Below are 26758 nucleotides of genomic sequence, written 5' to 3' on the forward strand. Positions count from 1 at the left end.
GGGCACGCCATAGGAGGGTATTATATCGCCACTTCTAAGGATGGTAATATACCCTTGACTGAAAAAGGGTTTCAACCCGTATGCTGCGGAGACGATATTTTATTACTGCTAAGCGTATGGATCCGAATCAGCTATGAAAAAAGACCGAAAGGACACAGGATAGCTGTGTGCACCACACAAACTGGAACTTTGAGGTCCGATCTGTGTGGTGTTTTTTGCTGTCACGAGAAGACAAGCGATTGGGACCACGCCTTCTGTGACACTGAAGATTGTTCTAGATATGCGGCCCATAGACATACAGATGAAATATAAGGCAACCAATGCGGCTATAAGACTTAAGGCGATGGAAGAATGGATAGAGGATAGGAGCAGGTAATACCAGGCATTTGAGGTCAAGTGCGAGGCACGGTCTTAAGTTTGGCATTTGGAATTTCATGATACACAGAGATGAATCACAGCTAGATGACAGAAAAGGACCCCCAGACTGAAATCTATCTCCGACATAATATGGTACTGCAATCTTGAAACAACAACGATTCTGCTGGCGGAGATTCGGGCGATTACGGATTGCATGAGATGGTATTGTGTTAGCGCGATGATATGGATTGTGAACATATTTGCTGACAATAAAGTGGTCATCAGGGCTGAAACAACTTGGAAGGTTATGGCATAAACAGTCTAGGAGTGTAAGTACGAGGGTTGATGCTTTTATTTTTCGGGATTGGACAACCCTTGTGTTTCAATCTGCCTTCTGACAGTTCTATCGCTAATCTGGACATTTTTGAGGTTATACGTACTCAAAACGTTTTGACATACGAGTACTATGTGTTGTTTACAGTTTATGGAATTAAATCGAGAACATTTTCGTGCGATTATTTTTTACGGCTTTCGACATGGATTAACTCAACAACAGTGCATCGATGAACTTAATTCAATTTTTGGCGATGATGCTCCATCAAGGTCCAGTGTTTATCGATGGCATGGTGGATTCGTAGTTCACTCCAGGACGAATTTCTTGAAGGTCGTCCAAAATCAATTGTTGTTCTAAAAACCATTGATGCTGTGCGCAAACTGATATTGCAGGATCTTCATGTGACAAATCGTGAGATTGATACCACCTTAGGCATTAGTGGGACCAGCACCGTCAAAAAAATTTGTTCGCGTTGGATCCCACACAATTTGTCAATCGCTCAAAAAAGGCTGTGTCGATTGGTCGAAAGAAATGCTCCAAAAATACGATCATGGTGCTTCGAAACACGTCTATGACATCGTGACAGGTGATGAATCGTGTATATATGCGTATGAGCCCGAAAGTAAACAGGAGTCGACTGTATGTATGTTTCAAGATGAGCCAAATCCAACTAAAGTTACTCGGGCACGAAGCACTTCCAAGCAAATGATCGTGTTTGCAGAAAAACTGGACATGTCGCAATCGTACTACCAGAACAACACAGAACAGTCAATTGTGAGTGGTACACAAGGCGGATTACTCTTCACCACGACGCCGAATGACTTCTTTTTATTCCCGTATTTAAAAAATAAAATGGAAAAAATAGGCGCGGCAGGCAATACCGTGTGTAAGGCATATAGAGAAGACAGGGACAGGCGATTTGGCTGTGAAACAAAGCCACTACACAGAATACGAATATTTTGTGGGCAAGGCAGTCCAAGTCAAGGGCGTGGGCGACGAAAGTGCATGTAGCACTGTGGAACAGTGAAACGGTAGGTTTGAGGGACACCGATCGTGATCAGTATAGCTTTCGGTATCATTACGTGACAGTTCTGTGTGTTCGAAAGCACTTATACAAAATAGGCGCGGCAGGTGATAGCGTGTGTAGGGCATATAGGGAAGAGGATCCGGCGTTGGAGCATTTTCTATGTCATTGCCCGGCTTTTGTGGCTAACAGACACTGGCACTTAAGTGGAGACATAATACCAGACTTGAACCGACTTAGAGTGTTAGAATGGAGAATAGTTAGAGATTTTGTGACTAGCACCAAATTCCTAACTTAGTTTTGTTCGTGTTTACTTTTTTAGTATTTAGATTACACAACAAGCCGATCACTGGCTTTGTCAAGTGGATAAATGTGCTAAACATGCCCACAACTAGTGAGTACAGTTTAGATCTCAGCACGGGTGAACGATGAGCACCATATGGGCCGGAACTTTGACGTCCAATCTGTGTGGTGTTCGTCGTTCCGATAAGTTTAGCATATTGAGGATAGTGGGATGCTCTATTTGCGGACTAACTGCAGCTGTAGTCACGGACAATCAGGGGTATCGAGCGGAGTGTCTCAGTAAAAGGCCGGCCGGAACATGATACTCGATATGACGAGTTATTGGCGCTTTTAAATAACCAATAGCTACCTTGTTCCAGCGACGATCGGTGTTATGGTTTGGAACGAGCTTGCTCCCCTTTGGAGCTGGACGAGGATCGCTAACTCCACATGCAAATATATGCAACAACAACAGTTTAGAGCACTCATAGCAGCCGCTTGTACGTACCATATTGACCCAATGGATTCCTTCATCGACAAGGCTGCCGCCTCAGTGTACTACACACTGCTAAAACAACAGCAACAGAGCACACATCTGAGTTCGAAACGGGAGTCTTTAAGTTTACTTCCTTCCAACCGCAATAAGAAATAAATAAAACTAATTTCCCTCGTTTTCTGCCAAATTATCCGCCAATACTAAAAACAAAAATTTCCAAACTCGTTTTCATTTGGCAGCCGGTTGTACGTAAAGGATTGACCTGATGGGGTTCTTCATCGGCACTGCCTCAACAATTACAACGCAGTCAGACAACGACAATCCCATGCCAGCCGGTTATTCATATCGGATTGACCCGATGGAGTCCTCATCGGCAAGGCCTGCCGCCTCAGTGTACAACACTCTGCTATAACAACAACAACAGCTTATGATGCACGCAGTGTTGCCACTCAAGAAAATTACTTCGTACTAAAAATTTTAAAAAAACCGGACCAAAACATACCAAATGTTCTACAAGCCAAAAATGCGGTATATGTTTTTATACCAATCACCGAAGAGCTGGCCATTTCGCCATTCCATTTGCAATACAAAGTATACATACTAGATGGTCGTTATATCCATAGCCGATTTAGACATGTTCGCCCGTCTGTTGTTGATATCACTACAGCCTTAAGTTCATAAATGGCCTACATATTGATATAGCTCCCTTTATACGGATCTCCTGATATTTTGAGTTCATAGAAGTCGTCATTTTGCCCCGATGTAAACGAACAACCGTCGGGAGTTTGGTTAAAGCGATTACCCAATATAAGGGATTTAGCCGAGAAATACGCTTTTACTACCCTTTTCGCCTTTACATTGAGTTGCATGGACCCCTCAACATCTGAGTATGGACCACATCTGACCATATTTGTATGAAGCTGCTATATAGTCCTGTTATCCGATTGAAGGCGTTGAGCGCACAAAAGCCGTATTTGAAGATCTCTTAATACTCGTACCCGTTACAGTCTATACATTGAAAATTGAAGCAGTGATACCCTTGAAAGAGTATTTGGCCCCTCGACATGCATGCTTTCATTTTGGACTCTAAATTAATGCACATAAACGACAAGGGTTCAAATAATTTTGAGTTATCCCCGGCGATTTTTTCAGTAAATAACTTGGTATTTATATGTTAGAAAAAACCTACCAATATTGGTAGGAACCTACCAGCAACGGCAACACTGGCTGCAAATGCTTTTTACATTTAAAATATTTTCCAATTTCAATGAAATTTTCTCTTTAGACCAAATTTCGATGAAAGAAAGACCAAACTTTGATTTTTTAAAGACAGAAAACTTGAATCGGACAGCTCTCTTTGATATGTGAGAAGTTTGCCCCTGGTCCCTAATGAAGTGTTCATGGGCACATTTGCGTTTGCAAGATTTTATATACTTTAATATGATATGATCTTCTTTTCTGGAGAAATTAAAACTTGTTCAAAGATTTTAAAGTATGGACACACGCCTAAAGCAGGGTTGTTGTTGTTGTTGTATCAGTGTGCTGTGTTCTATCTTTTGTCCGCTTAATTCTGTTGAATATCCAGATCCAGGAACTTTGCGACTTATGTCGGGTGCGTTCAGAGGGAAATAGGTCTGAAACGAGTGGATCTGGCTGAGCGGCTAGCAGTTGACGTGTGTCGTGTGGTCCCAGGTCACAATCGGGACACAAATTCTGCACTTTGGCATCAATCTGTAGGGGTTGAGGCGGTTGCCGGATCGTAATTGAGCCAGAACCACTATGGTTTGCCGGGGGAGGTCAATTTCTTCAAGTGACCTGCTTGATATGCCCCTTCATCTAGAGGTTTTCTCTTCTGATGCTGGTGTCCATTTGTTATTTAAAGGCGCCAATTATTTGTCAGCAGCCCAAATGCTACCGGCAAGTGACTTGAGGACCTCGTTGTTACTTTTGACCTTATCGAAAATTGATGTGGCATGTGGGTAGCATGTGTAAGAGCTGTCAAATGTGACGCCAATTATTTTGGGACACTTGATAAACGGAAACTCCATCAAGTCCAACGACTTTCACATTCAGCTCTTTATTCACCCCACGCTTATTTGCAGTGAACAATGTGGCTGAAGATTTGATGGCAGATAGCTTCACATCTCTAGCACCGAAATAGGCTGTTAGTTCGTTGAGGTAGACATTTAACCTATCGCTGTTTCACTCTACGGTGCTTCGACTTTCAATCCCTAAATTCCACAAATGACTGGCGCTACCCAACTTTTCAGGCCTGGCTTGAGGAACGTATTGGCGATGTCCTCAAATAGTTTGGCATGGCTGACCGTGTCGAATGCCCTCGGTAGGTCCAGTGCCACAAGGACCGTCCTATCACATGGCCTAGGCTGACTGAAGCCACGGCAAAGGTGTGCGACGATGGTGCTATGCAGCCTTCGATATCCATGCTGATGCTGGGCGAATGGAAATTCCCCAACGATGATCGTGAGGAGTAGTCTCTCAAGCATCTTGGCTACTGTTAAGAAAAGGGAGATCGGTTTGTACGACTCCCCCTTACTCGGGTCCTTCCCAGGCATGATTCCGCTTAAATTCGTTGACTACCCTGTTTAGTTCCAGACTTAGTGCTAGTGGGACCCGTGCAATGAATCCCATCACGCTCATCGGCGAGTACGGCTGCCTTCGCTGGGAAATTGGAACGCACTTGGATATTCGACCGGCTGGTATAAAGCGAGCAGCTGCTGCGTTAATGACTGAAGTGGCGATTAGGGCCCATTAGGTCGATTGATGAACGTCCAACTCTCAGAGATTATAAAGTCGTGTAGTCGGTCGATGGTAGGAGGTCTTCTGATCCCAAATAAATGACGGCTTGCCAGGATACGTCACTCAGGTGATCAGAGGAAGAAATGCAAATGTCTGGTGAGGTGCTGCGTCTCCTCGTAATCCTAATGGAGGCAGCCTTATTCACCGTGCAGAACGTGGAGCCTTCAATCTGTCGTGCCAATGCTATACCCCACTGGTCGTTACCTACGGAAGAATGAAAGAAACCTGATTCTCATTAAAGTCTCCTAGATCCAGACGATTATGGCCAGACAGTAGGCCACTAATATCGGTCCTGTAAACTTGGCTATTGACTGGGTAACAACAGCCAATTAGCGGTTATCTCGGCACGGGATAACTATGGGCATCACACTGGCTGAAACTTTGAACATCAATCTGTGTGGTATTCTCCGTTATTACAAGAAGCTTGGCTGGGAGCTACCGGGCAAGTCCACGGGTTTCGGGCAGTGGAGAGTCTCAGTGAGTCTCGGTATCGAGTGGAGTCTCAGTGAGAGGCTGGGTGGAACCGGCTCTTGCTTAAATACTAAGTGCCTATGATGCTCAATACGACAAAGCGAGCTATTGGCGCCTTTAAATAACCAATGGCCATCATGTTCCCGCGGCGATCGGTGGTATAGACCTGAACGAGCTTGACGAGGATCGCCAACTCCACCTGCAAATGTGGCTTCAATAACAAAAACTGGTGTTGGTGTTGTTGTATAGCTCTATCTCGACACTACCGGATCTGACTGCTATCCCTATCAATTCCTTGTAGGGGTCATTAGCACCCGGCGAGATTGGACTATACTGCACGGAATGGGTGAATCACGAAGGCCAATCCTCCACCTCAACTCCTAAAGGGTGACTACCGTTGTATCCGTGACTACTTTTGTTGTTGTAGCAGTCTGTTGTACACTTAGGCGGCAGCCCTTGCTGATGAAGGACTCCATCAGGTTTATCCAATCCTCCACCTCAACTCCAAACGCGTGAATACTGTTGTTGTTGTAGCAGTGCGTTGTACACTTAGGCGGCAGCCCTTGTCGATGAAGGACTCCATCAGGTTAATCTGGTACGTACCACAGATTGCCATTGGGTTGCCGTAACAACTGTGCAGACTGCAGGAGCTGTTCAGCTTTGCCACCTGGTTCGCTGCAACCAATATGTTCTTCCAACTCATAAAATCTACTACCTCGTCGATCTCCTAAAGCGATCATTACGTAGCACATTGTATCCATGACTACTGTTGTTGTTGTACCAGTGTGTTGTACACTTAGGCGGCAGCACTTGCCGATGAAGAACTCAATCGGGTAAATCCGGTACGTACAACCGGCTGTCATGGGATTGCCGTGACAACTGCTGCAGGTGCTGTTCAGCTTTTTCACCTGGTTCGCTGTGACTACTGTTGTTGTTCTAACAGTGTGTTGTACACTTATGCGGCAGCCCTTGCCGATGAAGGACTCCATCGGGTAAATCCGGTCCATACAACCGGCTGCCATGGGATTGCCGTGACAACTTTGCAGGCTTCCGGTGCTCATCAGCTTTGTCTCCTGGGTCGCTGCAACCAATATGTTCATCCGGCACATAAAATCTACTACCTCGTCGATCTTGCCTCGGAGAACATTGCAATTCAATTGCAAGAATGATAAACTTCTCGGCACTGGCCCGGCAATATTGGGATTGGAGTGTTGCTATTGCGTATATTGCCGCACGGGAGAAGTCGAAGGGGTCACATAGTTCGACAACGGGGATGCCGAAGACGACGACCCACTGCTGTCTATGCTCGCACAACATCTTCCAACATATTCAGTGCGACTATGCTCCCGTAAAGACGTAAGGCCAGAGCAACATCGCAAATGCACCAACTCCACGAACCCTTTACACTTCACCGACACCGACCGATGATGAAGGTGGTTCTGTCCAACCGAACAGAACCAGGGTCCGGGGTACTTTTAATACGGGCACGGACCAGAAGCGTACGAAGAAGCACTCCGGGATGTGCCTCTCCCATGACGAAAAGAGGAAGAACGCGTACACTGAGTCTACAGCCCTTGCCGATGAAGAAGTCCATCGGGTCAATCTGGTACGTACAACTGACAAGTAAATTATTCTCCAACCACGTCCCTTAGTAGGTTCATGTTAGGTTTTATGTCCCCACCGAGCTCGTAGTCCTATGTGCCCGTAATAATACCGAAAGCTATACTGACCTCCTTCTTACTTCCTTTCAGTAATAACCTCATCTTCTCACGATCCGGATCTCCCATGGGATTTTCGACATCCTACCGACAGTTTCGCTGTTCTACATTGCTACATGCGCGCTTGGCGCCCACGATCTTAACTCGGAATGTGTCGCCCCCAAAGGCTTCGGATCGCCCAAGTTAATTGACGGCAGTCCTCTAGCCTTCACAAACAAATCATTCTATATATTTATAATCTTATATATAAAAATCAATTTGTGTTTGTTTGTAGGTTTGTTTGTATGTTTGTGTGTTCCTTATAGACTCAGAAACGGCTGAACCGATTTTCTTGAAATTTTCACAGATGGTGCATAATGACCCCGTGGTGAAAATAGGGCACTACATTTTTTGATATCCGAAGGGGGGGCGGACCCTCCCCCGTACCCTAATTTTTAGAAACTCCAGATCTCGGGTGGTGCTATTTAAGCGAAATTTTGTGTGCTCTCATATAGTACGCCAAAAATAAAAATTTGGTATCCAAATTTCGGATGGGGTACCCACGGGGGCTGCCCCACCCTAAAACCACCAAACATATATTTAGACCAATCACTACAATATGGGACTCAAATTAAAGGTATTTAGGGTAAGAAAACGTATCTGATATCCAATTGTCGGACCAAGTGCTAGGGAGACCACCACAAGCCCCAAAATACCCCTAAATTGGACATATTTACCCACCATGGCAATATGGGACTCAAATGAAAGGTATTTGCGAGTAGAATACGAATATGATATTCAAATGTGGGACCCCATTTCTGGGGATCCACCCCTTCCCCAAAACACCCCCAAACTGGACTTATTTACTGACCATGGGAATATGGGGCTTAAATAAAAGGTATTTGAATGTAGAATACGAATCTGATATCCAAATATGGGACCAAGTGTTTGGGGGGCCGCCTCTCACCAAAAACATCCCCCAAAGGAGACAAATTTACGACCATAGCAATATGGGGCTCCAATGAAAGGTCTTCGGGAGTAAAGCACGAATTTGGTATTAATATTCGGGAAAAGTGTATGTGGGGCCACCCCACCCCCACAACGCCACCCAAATAGTAATTATTTTCTGACTATTGCAATATGAGTCTCAAATAAGAGGGTTTTTAAAATGAAACACGAATCCGATATATATTTTCAAGGCCAATTTACTGAATGGCCGCCCATTCCCCAAAACACCCCCCAAGCCAGTCATGTTTGCCGGCTGTGAAAATATGGGGCTCAAATTTAAGGCTGTCTAGCGGACGTCCCACCACCATAACAACCCCCAAATAGGACGTATTTGGTTACCAAGACAATTTGGGTTTTAAAGAGAGTGAAACTAAATATTCATAGTTTTTAGGGCCAATATACCAAACCGGACATATTTGCTGACTTTTGCAAGGAGTTTAAATGAGATTAGAAAACGAATTTGATATCCAATTTTGAGGCCAATAGCAATATGGGGTTCAAATAAATGATATATGAGAATAGAGCACGTAGCTGATATATTTTCCGGGCTTAGTGTTTGGGGCACCACTCCAATCCCCAAAATACCCCTAAATCGGGCATATTTACCGACCATGTCAATGTGGAGCTTAAATAAAAGGTATTGGGGTAGAGCAAGAATTGATACCCATTTTCGGGAACAATTTTCTGGGGGTCTACTCCTTTTCCAAAATACCCCACAAACAGCAATTTTTTAGTGACCATCGCAATATGGGACTCAAATAAAGGTATTTGGAAGTAGAATACGAATTTGATATCCAAATGTAGGACCATGTATTTAGGGCATCACCTCTTTCCCAAAACACCCCCAAAGGGAAAAAAATTGTCAACCATGCCAATATGTGGCTCAAATGAAAGGTATTTAAGATTAGAAAACAAATTTGATAACCTATTTTGGGGCCATGTGTTTGGGTGACGTCTCATCCTGTAAACTCCCCTCAAAACCTATGGCAATATGGGGTTTAAATAAATGGTATTTGAGAGAAGAGCACGATGCCGACATTTTTTCAAGGCCAAGTATCTGGGGGATAACCTCTCCCCCGAAAACACCACTAAATTAGAAATCATGAGAATATCGGGCTGAAATTAAGTATTTTAAGAATGGAGCACACCTTACATCCAAACTTAAATTCGTAGACCAATAAAGATCGTATGGGATTCAGATAAAGGCACTTATATTGTTAAACTCTTAGTCAAGTTAGCATGGTATTTCACTAAAAGATCTTTGAAAATAAATATTCCAAGGAATCTTTTGTTCCACATAAATTAAAAGAAGGCGCAGTGGAGCTGGCCCGGGTCAGCTGATAGCAATATAAAATTTCGTAACATTCGTATACTTCACCTTTCTCTTCGGGCGTTTCTTCAAAATCGTCGTCTGATAATTCATCTTCATCTTCAAAGGAAGGAGTTTGAGTGTTGGCAGCAATACGTAGCCTTGAAGAAAAAAATTAAACGGTGGTTAATTGTTATTTCGCAAAACATATTCAGTATTTATACTTTTCAGCCAATAATTCAGCATCAAGTTGATCACGTTCAGCATCGGGTTCACTATAACTAAATGGCGTTTTCGGTTCATCTACTTTCATATGACCATAATCTTTATCAGCTGGATGAAATGTTTGCAGAACATTTAGTTCATCGAATTTAGCACTTTTGCGACAGCTGAAAAAATAACGAATGATGAATTCCACTTAAAATTATTAGTATTATTTTCTATACAGGTAAGAAAAAGCTAATTCAGAGCATAGCTGTCTATGTAATACTATGCTGCACCATTTTGTAATATATTTGCAATTTTCGCAAAGATCTACTTTGAATTCTAAAAATTGTTCATCCATTCCTCCAAAATAGGTGTACAATTTCGGGCTTACAAGAATACATGAACACATTAAACGGACAAACGAACATCGCTAAATGAAATTAGAAAGTTATTCTATTCTATAACTTTTCCCTTTTTAGATTCACAAACAATTAAAAAATACTTGGTATTGCAGGTTAAACAATTGGTATGTTAAGGAATATGTTTTTTTAATTAGTAACTTTCTACATTACCTTGCTCCGGTGCGGTCAAAACTACTTGATGTTTTCAAGATTCCCTTTTTAGGACGTTTGTTACTGCCACTGGCACCGCTGCCGCCAAGTGCATCTACATTGCTGCCGTTGGAAACATTCTGCATTTTTGTTGCTATCAAATGTACAATTTACGGATTTCAAATCTATTTCGTCTACTACAAATATGTTTCTGATTTGTTATTGCCAATTCTCGTTTTGATAATTATATCTGAGTATTGGTACGATTGTTCATTGGCGAGAGATAAGAGTTGCACACACTTAAGGCTAAAAATAGGAAAAAATTAAAGTTTAGATATTTTAAATATATTTTTAATTCAATTATAATTTACAATCTCAAACCCACTCCAACCCATTTAATGTAATTTTACTGTGTCTGTTTGCTCTTTCTTTTGTCGGTTTTAAAAACTTATTGAGATTCTATTGCAGGATATTGTCCGGATGTGTGCTTTACAACCTAGTGCAGTTGGGATGGTATGTAAAGCACCATGATACATTTGACGATATTTCTTGGTCGACATTGAAATCCCGATACGGATAGCCAGTCAAATGCTTCTAGGAAGCATTAAACAATGGTCTAGAGCTATTCTTTGGATAGGAAGCATTTAACAATGGTCTAGAGCCGAACAATATACTCCAATGGAATCTCAACAAGATTTTAACACCGAAAAAAGGAAGCGCAAACAGACAAACGAAAGGAAAGGCACGTCGCATGTGGTGTAGGTATCACTTCATATACGCAAAATAGCACGGACAGCATCAACCGTTGGTTGATCGCTGTGCGAAGAGCAAAATATTTTTGTATTCGTTGCTATTGGCATTGTTGTATAAGTTTGATTGGAATAAGGGAAGTAAGATTTTACTTGTTTTCTAGTGCGCTTCTAAATCAAGTCGTCTTTAAGATCACCGTTCAAATTCAGATGTGGGCTTTACAACCTACTCTAGTTGGGATGGTATGTAAAGCACTATAATCCATTTGACATCGTCCGCTGATGATATTTCTTGAATTGAAATCGCGATACGGAAAGCCAGTCAAATGCTTCTAGCAGCATCCCTCTTTTGTTGAATTTTAAATGTTTTTTGCTGTTCTATTCTTAATGATAAGCTGAATCCGAACGCCGTGCCGCAAGGTGACATCTCTTTGGGGAGAAGTTTTTCAAGATTCACAAATATCGTAAGCATTAGGAGGGGATAACCACCGCTGAAAACTTTTCCAATGTTCTCGCGAGGATTCGAACCAAGACGTTCAGCGTTAAAGGTGGGCATGATAACTTTTGCGCTACGCTGGCTCGAATTTTACTGTTATTGTTTACAAAAAAAGATCAAATAATTTGTTCAAACGGTAGGTATCTTCCAGCTAAGCTTCTCGTGATGACGAAGAACACCACACAGATTGAAACTCAAAGTTCCAGCCTGTTTGACCCTCATAGTTATCCCGAACCGTTTGATAGGTGGATGCGAGTTCCCCCGAAAAACTATGTCCCTTATATTTTTGGGTTGCCCAAAAAGTAATTGTCGGTAATATAGTCGGCGTTGACAAATTTTTTCAACGGCTTGTGACTCTGTAATTGCATTCTTTCTTCTGTCAGTTATCAGCTGTTACTTTTAGCTTGCTTTAGAAAAAAAGTGCGCGAAATTTTGTTTATATTTGTTTGTTTGGCGTCAATTTTAATATGGGTACCACATGTATTGAAAGAAATTCATTTAACAAACCGAATCAACGCTTGTGATATGCACCTTAAACGCAATGAATTCGATCCGTTTTTAAAACGAATCATAACTGGAGATGAAAAATGGATTGTTTACAATAACGTTAGTCGAAAACGATCATGGTCCAAGCATGGTGAACCAGCTCAAACCACTTCAAAGGCTGATATCCACCAAAAGAAGGTTATGCTGTCTGTTTGGTGGGATTGGAAGGGTGTGGTATATTTTGAGCTGCTTCCAAGGAACCAAACGATTGATTCGGATACTATCAACAATTGGACAAATTGAATACAGTCATCAAGGAGAAGCGACCAGAATTGGTCAATCGTAAAGGTGTCATATTCCACCAGGACAACGCTAGACCGCACACATCTTTAGTCACTCGCCAAAAACTGAGTGAGCTTGGCTGGGAACTTTTGATGCATCCACCATATAGCCCTGACCTTGCACCATCAGACTACCATTTATTTCGATCTTTGCAGAACTCCTTAAATGGTAAAACTTTCGGCAATGATGAGGCTATAAAATCGTACTTGGTTCAGTTTTTTGCAGATAAAGGCCAGAAGTTCTATGAGCGTGGAATACTAAATTTGCCAAGAAGATGGCAAAAGGTCATCGAACAATATGGCAATTATATATTTGGTTAAAGTTCATTCTAAGTTTTATTAAAAATGATTTTACTTTCTTTTAAAAAATCCGCAATTACTTTTTAGGCAACCCAATATTATCAGTTTCGTAGTCAACTTCTATAGACCTTTCATATGAGCCCCGTATTGCCCCGATCGGAATACTGGTCCGCACAAGTTGTTTTATGGGTTGAAGCGGCCCCATAGACGCTTCGAGCACAATTTTTATATCAGAGTCATGCTACACATCCAAAATATCTTTTATTTAAGGCCCTAAATGTCTCAATCTCATTGTAATCTGTCTTGAAGACTATACAGAAGTAGTCATACTAACTGCCCATAAGCTTCGTCGACTTCAGACTTCTCCCACCTGACAATATATGCTGCAACAGCACGAAACCCAAATATTGTCTTATCAGTTCAGGCGAATTCATCTTTTGTTTGTTGCCATGGTCTTTAAGTCAAAGTCGATGAGATAGTGAAATTTGTAAGTACTAATATACACAGTGGTCGCGGTTACAATGCGCTACGCAAGGATCGGTGGGGGAAGTAGTCAAGTCCAGTACTGCCGAGCGGAAAGCCAAAGATAGCGACACACACCAACCACTATGTGACGCGTTTCGACTTTGGTTAGAAGACTTTTCAACCATATTAGGTGTGACGGCTTCAAGGGCCGCGTGTTGGTATGTTGTATTTGAATCGTATTAATTGCGATAACGCCTCTATGATACAATTACCAAATTTACCACGATCGACAACCCTGTCTATTAGCTGTACAACCCTGTCTATTTTTCCCAATGCATTTGTTTTTTTTTTCTTTATACCCGAAAGCACCTTTATGACTGTCCGTTTTTTAAAAAGTGGAGCCGCTCAAAATTTTTATAAGTGCTCTTTATATATGGACGGTAAAACTCCTCAACAAACAGTCTTTTGACTACTTTTTAAATAAATAGACGCAATTTAAATCTTATTAATGATCAAAATATGCAAATGCATGTAATTCATATAGTTACTACTTCGCTACTCTTTCTTTTATAATTCGGAAAACAATATTTTCCGTTTCATTTTTGGAAAAACCCCCGGAGGTGTTTTCTAAATATTGATCATGGACCCAAAAATAAACCCAAATTCATGTTCCAGGAGTTTTACATATGTTAACTATGTTGCATCGAGTTGCGCCCTATACAGCGCACTTTTCGCAAAAATTTTAATATTTGAATATTTTAAATTTAATTTTTAATTGATCCAATTAAAAAATTAATTGGATATTTCGAAAATTTCAATATTTTTTTTTTTTAATTCGATCAATCATTTTTTTAATTGAATATGCAATTTTTTTGCTGAAATTTTTTTTCAATCACCTTTTTCAAAAACTATGATTGGTATTATCATTTTCGTGATTGAAGCTGTTGTAATTATGGGTCGATTATGGATGGCAACCTTACTTCAAAATTGCACTACGCATGGCAACCTCCAACTAAAGTTGCCAGTGCCAGTTAAAGCAAAGAAAAAATTAAACTGGTGGGTAGTAAAAGAAGGAAAAAAGGAATCACAGGCCGTCGGCAACCGGCGCCATAAGATGATATTTCACACGTTACTAAATAAAAAGATAGTTCAACAGTGCTATAAATTAAAAATAAAATGTTTATTCATGGAATTTGGTTTGGTAGTTTCGTTATTAATTATTAGACGGCACTTCAAAAATGCACCGTTTGTTTTCCTGGGATAGCTGTGAGCACCATACAGGCTGGAACTTTGAGCTCCGATCTGTTTGGTATTCATCTTTACCATAAGAGGCTTGGTTGGCAGCCAAACCATCCAACTGATGCTGAAGAATCGGGATCTACCTGGAGTCGAGTTGTTGTTTTAGCAGTGTGTTGTACAACAAGGCGGCAGCCCTTGCCGATGAAGGACTTCATCGGGTCAATCCGGTACGTACAACAGGCGGCCTTTGGATTGACCTGGAATCAAGTAGCTTACAACTGTCCTCAACCTATCAACCATCGCCAATACGTCCTTCCAACCTGGCCTAAAACGCTGGGTCGCGAATAATCTGTGTGCTAGCCAGTCATTTGTGGAATTTAGCGATAAGAAATCGAAACACCGTAGAGTGAAGCAGAGAGTTCCCTAAGGCGGGTTATATCTCTGGAACTGTTTAACCTCGACCAATCCTCCATTCCACCCCCTCCTCAGACGACATAGAGATCGTATTATATGCGCACGATTGTACAATCATGGCATCAGACCCCCACCCATTGATAGCATCTGCTCTGTGACACAGTGGAATTGTTGTTGTAGCAGTGTGTTGTTGTTGTAGTAGCAGTGCGTGGTACGCTAAGGCGGTAGCCCTTGCCGATGAAGGAATTCATCGGGTCAATCCGGTACATACAACCGGCTGCCATGGGATTGAGAAGTGTGTTGTATACTGAGGCGGCAACCTTAGCCGATGAAGGGCCCCATCGGGTCAATCCTGTACCTACAACCGGCTGCCATGGGATTGTGTACACGCAGTGGAATAATAGTCACATCTGTCTCCCTGTGAAGACAAAACTACATGCTGTCTAAGCAATGCCTTCTGGGCTGTTATCGCAGAGACCATCCAAATCATCATCTTGTGGATATGTATCAAACAACCAGAAGCCTTAAGACAGATCTACACCTTGAGGTTCAGCTGAAGAAATTGATCTCCCCCGGCAAACCAGAGTAGTTCTAGCTCAATTACGATCCGGCAGATGCGGCCGCCTCGACTCCATGTCCCATTTGTGCCCAAGGACCACACAACACACGTCACTTGTTTAACTGCCCAGACCCAGACCCACTCAACTCAGACCCAGATCCCTCTGGACGCACCCTATCTTAGTCGCAGAGTTCCTGGATCTAGATACTCAACAGAATCAAGTAGACGAAACATAGAAGACAACACACTACCCACCGACAACAACAACCAATATGGCTGCTATATCAACAACAATAAATGGTGCCAAATTGAAGGCTGTGAATGCTTCATTATATGGTACATTCTAAACTTGAAGAAGTAAATCGCTTTGCTGTCGTTGATTAGACCACAAAACTTACTCACGGTGTCCGTAAGAAAGAGTTACTGTCTGATTGGAAAACATAATAAATGTTTTAAGTAAAGATGTTGAGCAAAAATAAACTAAATAACAATTGCGCAGTGCATATCGCGCACCGACATTGGACATTCACATGGTACTAGGATTTTTGAAGCGATCTGTTTCAACTTGAAGGCATCGTTCCTCCCTTCTAATGGACTAAAATGCCTAAGTCTGATTTTAGACTGCCGCTATAACCTTACGTAGTTTTCAAGGTAAACCACTAGTTTGAGCGAACAACAATACAGACCGATTGCGGACTGGGGTGCATAACCAAAAGACCTACATACATATGTGTAAGTCCTATTCTTACACATTGAACAACTCTATCCCTTCCAATAACCACGATTATAAATTTAAAACGATTTTTGTTTTTTGTGTAATTAAATATTTTATTGTTAATATTACTTGCTTTAATAAAAACTATAACAAACGAATTGATATTTCATATATAGGAATAGGAAAATTAAAAATAAATATTTCTTTAACGTAATTAGTTCTATTTCTCGCTCAAAATTTCTTTTTTTGATAAGTTGCAAATTTAGCATTTTTCAATTTTACAAACATTTTATTTGTAAGAGGTTTTTACTGCCAGTCAAATTTGTGGCAATACTGAATTTTTGAAACAGAAATTAGATTTTCATATCTTCCGTGGCAAACAATGGGGAATTTTAATCGCAAAACCATTGCTTTTTGTGATACAATGTGCATTGTTTTTAATGTAAAATCCCACAAACAATTAACTGAAAAATTAAACTCTATTATGAATTCATATATGATTTTTTTTCCATTGTAACAAAATCCTAAAAAGCATTTAGCAAAATCGAATATACATTTTTGCAAAGAAATCGAATTCGGATTATGGGCTTTTTTTGTATCGTATCGTATTTTGAAACAAATGCATCTTGGTATCTAAAGGATTTATGGTAGTATTCTTTTTTTTCGTTTTGTAATTTTTATCGTTATACAATATTATTTACTTAACATATTATATTAAACACACATTTTTAGAAAAGGGTTTTTTAAATTGCTATTGTGCTTGGAAACAAACATGTTTTCTTGTATACTTTTTGTTAAGGAATGGAGAATTGTTGTTGAAGGCGGGCTTCAGTTTGCCGCAGTGTACATATGTATAGAGGACAGCTGCTGAAAAGATCTTAGGGTTTGTTTTTTAGGAAAATGAGAACGATGCACAAAGTGCATTTGTTTTCTTATATGTTAGGTAAGGATAGAATAGGAGGATCAATGCCGTTGTTCAATGTTGCCAACACAACATAAAACTGTTAACTTTGAACAATTTAATAACGGTCATTGAGAATACTGAAGATAAATATGGAATCAGGGGCCATATGTATAAATGGCCATGTATACTTGATGCGTTTCTTTTTTTTCATGAATTCACTCATTCGGATGGCGCTTATTGTTTTGTTTTATGTATACATTTGTATGTCGTACTTAAGATTTATTGTAATATATCTCTTTAGTTTGGTAATTATTATGTATTGGGATAAAAGCTAATAAAAAAAAATTCAAACTACTAGACACCACTACTGTGTTTCCCCCCATACATTTTATGGATAGTTGTATTAACATTTTACGATTACTTTCATGCATTTATGTGTATAAAGTTTTTATGTACAAGAATTCTTTCAATACTCGAAGCTATTCGTGATTAACTCGTCAAACAGTTCTTAAATTTGGCACATTGTCTCATTTAAATATATTCTTTGATTTGTCTACATATGGAATACATAATTCATAATATATTTATGTACATCATCCATATACATAAATGTTCTGTTTTTGGAATATACTATATGTGAATGTGTAGTGTATAGAGGTCCTGGATATATAGATATTTTACATAAATGGGATATCGGTTATGTATACTATTGTGTGGTTGTCGATTAAGCGCAGCAGGTAAATCGAGTTAACTCTACAATTATTGTTTCTATTATTGTGGTTTGTGTTTGTGTGTGTAGTGGAGTTTTTTTGCTTTAAAGCATGAAATTGAATTTAAAAAAATTATTGCAAATGGTTAGGTAGGTTGTATTTATACAGTTGTGACGGATATCATATTGCTATTAAGGTTATTGCGTTCCGAGGACGTGATTAAATTTGAGGCGGATGTGGTTGTCGTAATTGTCGTCAAGTTTCCACCGACTTCTGCTTGGTCTGTTGTACCATCATCGGCAGTTGTTCCCGCCGTGGATGCATTGTGATAGGTTAGCGAAGATTTATGCTTTTGAACTGCATCCGAGTGAGCTGCAGAATTGAATTGCAGTTGATAGTGTTGTCGGTATTTTTGCCTGGTAAAACTTTGGAAATTCGCATGTCGCACTTGCTCGCGGTCCTGCAAATCGGCAGCATTTTCTTCATAGGGCATAGTTATCTTCTGCTGCTGTAACTGCTGCAACTGTTGTTGGTACTGTAGCTGTTGCTGTTGCCTTCGTTCTTTGGCTCTCTCGATGTGTTTCTTGCGCTCCTCCCTGGTCCAGTAACGACCGGTTTTTATTTCGGACATTGTATCATCCTCGGTTGTGGTATTTTCGTCTCTTAGACGTTCCACATTCAGACGAACATTGCGTTCTTTGACGACGCGACTTTTAGCCGGTCGCCGTACTATGTAGCGTGTTCCATCCGGTCGCCGCTTCACCTTCCACACCATGGCCTCCTCTTCGTCGGCATTATTTTTCGAATTATTGTTGGTTGTTTCAGCTATTGCTGGGGAAGACTTTGGTATTTTGTTATTAAGGGACAGATTGTTTACCTCTTGACTACTAACAAAGTGGTATTGACTTAAATTAGGTGCCGTGAATTGGGGGCAATGTATTTGATCGGCAGCTCCTGTTGCCGCTATTTGATGCTGATAATAAGGCTGGTGCATCATCTTATCCAAAGGGATTGTCTGTTTTAGTAAATGCTGTGGCAACATGGCACTCCGCTGAGCACTTGCCTCACTATTCGTGAACATGGCCAGTTTTCCTCCTCCTGGGGCTGCTCCAGTCACAGCAGACTGACCCTGCATTTCCATTACGGACATTTTGTTACCACTTTTGGGACTTGTTATTTTGTTTTTATCCTTAGGCGAGAGAATTTTTTGTTGAGAGGCTATTTTGTGTTGTAGCAAGAGCTGCTGCATCCCTATGACATCATCTATGGATGATGCTGAAGCCATTGGTGGCATACAACCTGCTGCAGCTTGGTAAGCTTCTGTGCGTGTTTTGGGGTTAAGCAACAATGAATGAGGAGATACACTGTTGTTGGATCCCCCAGTATTGTAAGCGCTTGACGAATTATCCTGGTCGTCGACTTGGGAAGCGGGCAACGTCATCGCCGAACCAATGCCATCAATTGAACCATTGGTAAGCGATGTCATTGTACTTCGTATTGTGCCGCCCGTAGCTGTTTTATGGCGATTTTTAAGACTACGTCCACAACCACTGCTGCTTCTTAGGGAATGACGAGGTATGGCAGTATTGCAAACACCCTGTGAGGAGTTAATGCCCAACCACTGAACCACACGCTGTTTGTGCTGCATTTGCTGTTGCAGAGCATCAGTTGCGGTTGAGGAGGAACAAGAGGCAATGGCAGTGACATATACTGAACTATCATAAGGCGAGCAATAGAATGGCTCTGACTCTGGATCTTCGGGAATAGTTTCATATATATGTTCAGATTCATAGTAATCGCTTGTCTTATTGTCAGTGGGATTGGCTTTGGGCGCTATCACCGACAACGTCGTAGCCTTGTTTGCTTCGTTGCTTGCATTCTTCGTTGTCGCTGTGACATTGTTCCTCGAAGAATTTGATGATTTCTTTTCAATTTTAGCACCTTTTAGTTTATTCAAATTGGATGGTAGAGTTGCAGATGTGGCCTCCAAGACAGAATTGTTCTGCGTATTGTCCTGCTGCTGCTTTTGCTGTTCTACTTGTGACATAATGGCCTTGTCAAAGTCGTCCACATTGTTTAGGCAGCACTCATTGTTGGCAATACAATTAACATAGGTCATGTTGTTCTCATCATAAAACTCCTCCTCATCATCGTCGTCCTCGTCATCCTCCACCACAAGCACCTCATCGTCTTCCTCATTTGTAGAGGGGTCATTAAAGTCGTCTTCACCATACAAGTAGCGACTAATCAACAGTGTCACCGCATTATTGTTTTCGGCTATCAACGTTTCTGTCTCCTCTCTGGTAGTTATATCCTTGCCATTTATCTGCAAGATCTGATCTCCTTGCCGTAGACGACCGTCCCGTCCCGCTACACTGTCGACATGTATGTCACTAATATATACCTCGGTCACGCCAGAAGTGCCACCGTACATTTCATTACCACTGCCGCCACTGCCACCACTTCCACCAACTTCGCCCCCAATTTCACCGTACTCCTCGCCATTACTGTAGCATACTGTCAAACCAAGTCTTTCGTCACTGTGCGTTTTCCTCAGCGTTATTTCCTCAATATCTATTTCGGGGGCCAAACTTTGTTCGAATAAATTGTGTTCCTCCTCTATCAAGCGTTCGGTATCCTTTTCCATATTACGTAACTGTTCATGGACATAGTAAGCCATGTCATCGGTTTGAGTCGACTTTGAAAGGCCACCATCCTCCTCCCCACATGCCGATGAGTTCGGCAAATGCAAATTTACAATTATTTCTGTGGACGAAGGCGCTGCATTGTTCGCTATCGCGGAAGCATTCCCGGTATTTGGTTGTATCTTTAGGAAGCATATTTTCTTACTTATCTCGATTTCATCATTGTCATCGACCAAACACTTGCTGGCCAAGTTCCAGCAAGCTTTTCGCTTCAAATGAAGCACAACATTTTCCGACTCATTGTTCAATAGAATATTGAGGGCAGCAGCAGCGTCGCGCTTCTCCTGTTGCAATTGACCGATATCTGTGTCATTTATCTTCAGTAGAACAAAACTAAGATTGGCCATCATCATCGCCACCATCACCGCTGTGTGTGTCTGCACAGCTACCTTTCCAAAACAAAGAAATTCAAGTTCCCGTTTGATGGTAACAGGAAAGGTGTAAGCCTACAAAATATCCATGTTGATTTCTCCGAATTTTTCGATTTCTATTTATCAGAGTATAGGATTTTTTCACAGAATTAAGAATTTTCTCAACTGGACGGATTGATGGATGTTGTACCGAGAAATAAATCTACACAAAAACTGATGATGTTGCCACACTTAGGAATTTTCACTCCAATCATTCGGTGGACGAAACAAAGAAAATAAAAGGAAAACACAGAGTTGCCAAAAATGTCTTTTGTGTATCCGAAATGAGAGTTCCCGGATGTTTTCGATGTTAAAACGATAGTGGCCGTTTAGACATGGCAACGTGCCTCGGCGACAAATTCAATGAGAGCGAAATTCAGGGGTTACTTAAGATGTTATCACACTCTATGTCCTTGTCTTATGACATGTCAAATTTTGAATTTGTTAATGTTGCACACATAGTGTGATAAGAATGGCGCGGATTGGTAACATACAACTGCTCCTACCTGTAAATGAATTCATCTTGGTCTATTCCTTCTGACAAAATCGTAAGGCAATCAGCTGCTTTTGTTGTCAGTCGAATGAAATCAAACCCAAATTAAAATGAATTCACAACTTTATGATTAAACCAGGTTTCTCACAACTTTAACAAGTGTAATAGCAAAAATGATGAATGGTATGTAAAGCAGAGTATTCTGTTCAGCTTTTCAAGCGGAATGCTGTCGAACTCCATATAAAAAATGTTGGTTAAATATAGGCGAAAGAATAGTACTCTGCTTATCGTGAGGAAAATGACTTGACACTTGAAACCATTGCCGGCATCATTTTTGTATGTTTTATTGATTTCAATGGCTCACTTCTTAATATATTTTCAAAAAAAAATTAAAGCGAAAAGAACAAGTGCATATAAAAAAGTGTTTTGTTATGGAAACAAAAACACTTGATTGCTGTCAAATTCCGCTCGAAGAACACTTAAAAATTTCCGATTTTTATATGTTAATTTCATTTGTATCACACGACATGTACAACTCTACGTGTGTTAAATTAGACATGTCATTAGACACCTACATACCGTGTAATAAAGCCTTTATCAGTTTCACATTTGAGTATACATATCGTGTATTACGTCGCCATCAATTCTTGCTCTGTAGGAGTTGAGGCGGTTGAACTACTCTTGTTTGCCGGCGGTCAATTTCTTCAGGTGCAATGGGAGGCGGTCGTTCTCCAAGGACAATGTTCACCCGGTAGCCGTTTACCGCATCTGCTACCATGTCTGCATGTATGTTGTCTAGACCCGCTTGATCTAGATGTTCTTTCTTGTAGCGCTGAACCTCACGCTCTAGATCATGTCGATCTAGCCTAAGGCTTCTGGGCGGTTGATATCTATCCACAAGTTGATGATTTGGAAGTCTATGCCTTCGCTCTGGTAGGATCTTTGTCTCCTGATGGAGGTCCACATGAGAACTGAGAAGACAGCACGCCGCAGTTTGGAGGGCGGCATTCTGACAGATCTGAATATTATTTCACTGCATGTCACAGAGCTGATGATACCACACTGGCGCTGCATAAGTTACCACAGACCGGCCAGTTGCTTTGTAAGTGGACAATAAGGTTTCTTTGTCTGCACCCGAAGTGCTGCCGGCAAGTGACCTTCTTTCTACTGTTGACCTTATCGCAGATTGCTGTGGCATGTGGGGATAATGTGTTAGAGCTGTCAAATGTGACGCCAAGTATTTTGGGACACTTGATGGTCGGAATCATTTCTCCATCGACCATCACAGTCAGCTCAGTATTCACCTCACGCGTATTTGTAGTGAACAGTGTGGCCGAAGATTTGGTGGCGGATATCTTCAGATTTCTTGCAGCGAAATATGAGGCAAGCTCGTTGATGTCATCAATGGGTGGGGGGCCTGATGCCATGATCGTACAATCGTCCGCATATGATACGATCTCTATGCCGTCTGGAGGAGGTGGGATGGAGGATAGGTAGAGGTTAAACAGAGCCGGAGATATCACCCCACCTTGGGGAACTCCCTGTTTCACTCTACGATGCTTCGACTTCTTATCCCTAAATTCCACAAATGACTGGCGACCACACAGATTATTCGCGACCCAACGTTTCAAGACTGGCTGGAGGGACGTGTTGGCGATGTTTTGCAAATACCTTCGATAGGTCCAGTGCCACAAGGACCGTCCTATCACATGGCCTGGGCGGATTGAAGCCACGGCAAATGTGTGCGGTGATGGCATGCAAAGCAGTTGTTGTGCTATGCAGTCTTCGAAATTCATGTTGATTCACGGCGAATGGAAATTCTCCTACGACGCTCGGGAGGAGTAATGCCTCAAGCGTATTTGTTACTGGTGAGAGAAGGGAGATCGCTCTGTACGATAAATTGACGGTTGAACAACCTGGCGCATCTCTTCTGATCAATCACGGTTACGTCGCCAAACGTGACTGAGGTCCTGTCATCCCGTCTTCCGGCGTTCGAGAGTGACTTAACAGTAGACCACAGCTTGTCTAAACCGATGACTAAGTTACTTTGCTCGAAGTGTTCCAGTCACAAATTCCGCCTATGTTCGTTGACTACCCTGTTTATTTCCAGATTCAGCTCGCTGATTCTGGGGTTAGTGGGGTCCATACAACAACTCCCATCACGCTCGTCTGCGAGTACCATTGCCTGCGCCAGGAAATTGGGCCGGATTTGGGGTATTCGACCGGCTGGAGTAAAGTGAGCGGCTGCTGCGTTAATGATGTCTCGGAATTTCTTCTCAGCAATGAGCACATCAGAGGAGGGGTGCCAGTTCACTGAAGCGGCGATTGGTGTACTCTCTGAAGCCAGCCCAATCGGCCTTCTACTGATTGAGAACGTCCGGGGCTCAGAGGTTATGAAGTCGTGTGGTCGGTCGATGGTGAGAATTATGGGGAGGTAGTCTGACCCATCGAGATGACGGCTTGCCAGAATGCAATGGAAATGTCTGGCGAACTGCTACACCTCCTCGCAATCCTAGTGGGGGCATCCTCATTTACCGTGCAAAACGTGGAGCCTTCAATCTGCTCTGCCAAAGCTATGCCACGCTGGTCGTTACCTAGGGGAGAATGCAATGAAATGTGATGCGCATTAAAGTCCACTAGAATCGGACGATTACAGCCAGATAGTAACCCACTTATGTCGGTATTGTAAGCTTGGCCATTAATTGGGACACAGCTGTTGTTGTTGTTGTAGCAGTTTATTGTGTACTATATTTCGTCTGCTTGATTCTGTTGAGTGTCAAGACCCAGGAACTCCGCGACTAAGATGGGGTGCGTCCACAGGGATCTGGGTCTGAGTCGAGTGGGTCTAGCCGGGCAGTTAAGCAGGTGACGTGTATCGTGCGGTCCCTGGTTACAATCGGGACATACATCTTGCACGTCGGCATCAATCTTAGCTCTGTGGGAATTGAGGCGGCTGCATCTGCCAGATCGTAATTGACTCTGGGGGAGGTCGATTTCTTCGGGTGCAATGGGTGGCGGTCGTTCTCCAAGGACTACATTCAACCGGTAGCCAATTAACGCGTCTGCTACCGTGTCTGCATTAATGTTGTTCAGACCCGCTTGATATGCCGCTTGATCTAGAGGTTCTCTCTTGTAGCGCTGGACCTCACGCTCTAGATCGTGTAGATCTACCTGATGTCTCGGAATTTCCTCTCGGCCACAAGCACATCAGAGGGGGGTGGCAGTTCACTGAAGCGGCGATTGGTATACTCTCTGAAGCCAGTCCAATTGGCCTTCTTGTAATTGATGAACGTCCGGCGCTCAGAGGTTATAAAGTCGGGTGGTCGGTCGATGGTGAGGATTATGGGGAGGTGGTCCGACCCCAAAGAGATGACGGCTTGCCAGGATACGTCACTCAGGAGATCAGGGGATGCAATTGAGATGTCTGGCGAGCTGCTGCACCTCCTCGTAATCCTAGTGGGGGCATCCTCATTCACCGTGCAAAACGTGGAGCTATCTATCTGCTCTGCCAAAGCTATGCCACGCTGGTCGTTACCTAGGGGAGAATGCCATGTCGTGTGATGTGCATTAAAATCCCCCAGAACCAGACGACTATGGCCAGATAGCAACCCACTTATGACGGGGTTGTAAGCCTGGCCATTAATCGGGACACAGCTACCAACCGGCGGTATATACACGTTGTATATCTCTATCTCGGCAGTACCAGACCTGACTGCTATGACCGATATGCTCTTCCGACTCAAAAAATCTACGATCTCATCAATCTTGCCACGCAGTCCGTTGCAGTTTAACTGCAAGAACGATACACTTCCCGGCACTGGCCTGGCAATAGTAGGGCTAGGGTGCTGTCGTTGCATAAATTGCCGTACGGGAGAGATCGGGGGGGTCACATAGTCCGACGACGAGGACGCCAAAGGCGACGACGGCGACGCTTGTGACTCACTGCTGGCTATGTTCGCACAGCACCTTGCGACATAGCCAGTATGACTATACTCCCGTAGCGAAGTTAGGCCAGAGCAAGAACGGAAATGTACCCACTCCAAGCACCGGTTACACCTCACCGACACCGACCGATGATGAAGGCGGTTCTGGCAAACCGAACAGAACCAGGGTCCGGGGTTCTTTTCAATCCCGGCACGGACCAGAAGCGTACGGAGAAGGCACTCCGGGATGTGCCTCTCCCTTGACTCCATGTAGGGATCACTAGCGCCAGGCGCAGGCGAGATGGGTCTACTTTGCGCAGAATGGTGTATCACGAAGGCCAATCCCCCACTTTCATTCCTTGAGCGATCCTTACGTAGCAGATTATGTACCCACTCCATGCACCGATTCCACCTCACCCACCGATGATGGAGGCGGTTCTGGAGGTCGAACAGAACCAGGGTCCGGGGTTCATTTCAATCCCAGCACGGACCAGAAGCGTGCGGAGAAGCCACTCCGTGATGTGCCTCTCCCATTACGAAAAAAGGACAAACGATGAAGGATTCCATCGGGTTAATCCGGTGCGTATAACCGGCTGCCATGGGATTGGTTGTTGGTGTTGTAGCAGTTATTGATTATAGATAAAATATATACAACCAGATTTCCAAAATCTCGTTTTTGGAACGCTCGCAAATCTGGACTGTTATGCATTGATGAAGAGTATCGGCGTCGTATGAAACACGAACTGTATGAGCATATGTATTGTATGACGACGTGAGCATAGTTAAACGTATCAAAATACAACGGTTGCGTTAGCTAGATCATGTTGTCAGAATGAATAAAGAAGTCTTTTGAAGGCAATCACGGTGGTACACGCAAACCGGGACGACCAAAAGCCCAATGAAAAGATCAAGTGGTAAAGGACATCTCGAAACTTGGTGTCAGAGATTTTAGAAGGAACGTAGAAAATCTATTCTAAGTTCGGCTATCGGGACAAATGTTCTGTCATAGGCAATTAAAGTAAAAGTTAAGCAAAGCCGCAAATCTAGATTTGCGATAAGTTTAAACATGATGTAAGAATTTAACGCATGACAGCCTTAAACTAAAGCTATGTTAACTAACATTGACTGCTTAACCGAGTATTATTTTTTATGTATAGGGTGGGCCAGTGATGGGGCGCATCTAGAGGGTGAAGTCCCCATGTTTGTTTCTCTCTCCAGTCATTTGTCATCATGCTCTGGTCTAGGGAACAGCGGGCCTTCGCCTTCGAAGTGTCTTCCGCGTGACGAGGCTCACTC

General features: G+C 42.5%; 2 protein-coding genes across 3 annotated transcripts in view; both read right to left on the reverse strand.

The window, feature by feature from the left end:
* Nucleotides 1-26758, reverse strand: part of LOC106093160 (protein phosphatase inhibitor 2) — a 48008-nt gene that overhangs the window by 10117 nt on the left and 11133 nt on the right. For both annotated transcript variants that reach the window (XM_059360169.1, XM_059360175.1), the window contains exons 2-4: nucleotides 10575-10859; nucleotides 10020-10184; nucleotides 9865-9956 (exon numbers count right to left, since the gene is read on the reverse strand). In XM_059360169.1, coding sequence (XP_059216152.1) covers nucleotides 9865-9956; nucleotides 10020-10184; nucleotides 10575-10699 — 382 coding nt within the window. In that variant the 5' untranslated portion in view covers nucleotides 10700-10859. The remainder of the gene's footprint in view (nucleotides 1-9864; nucleotides 9957-10019; nucleotides 10185-10574; nucleotides 10860-26758) is intronic.
* LOC106093159 (slo-interacting protein 1) lies at nucleotides 17494-21395 on the reverse strand. Its single transcript, XM_013260175.2, has one exon. It carries the CDS (start codon nucleotides 20996-20998, stop codon nucleotides 18092-18094), a length of 2907 nt encoding a protein of 968 aa, XP_013115629.1. The 5' UTR covers nucleotides 20999-21395; the 3' UTR covers nucleotides 17494-18091.

This window comes from Stomoxys calcitrans, chromosome 1 (genome assembly GCF_963082655.1).
Source record: "Stomoxys calcitrans chromosome 1, idStoCalc2.1, whole genome shotgun sequence".
In the NCBI taxonomy this organism is placed as follows: domain Eukaryota; kingdom Metazoa; phylum Arthropoda; class Insecta; order Diptera; family Muscidae; genus Stomoxys; species Stomoxys calcitrans.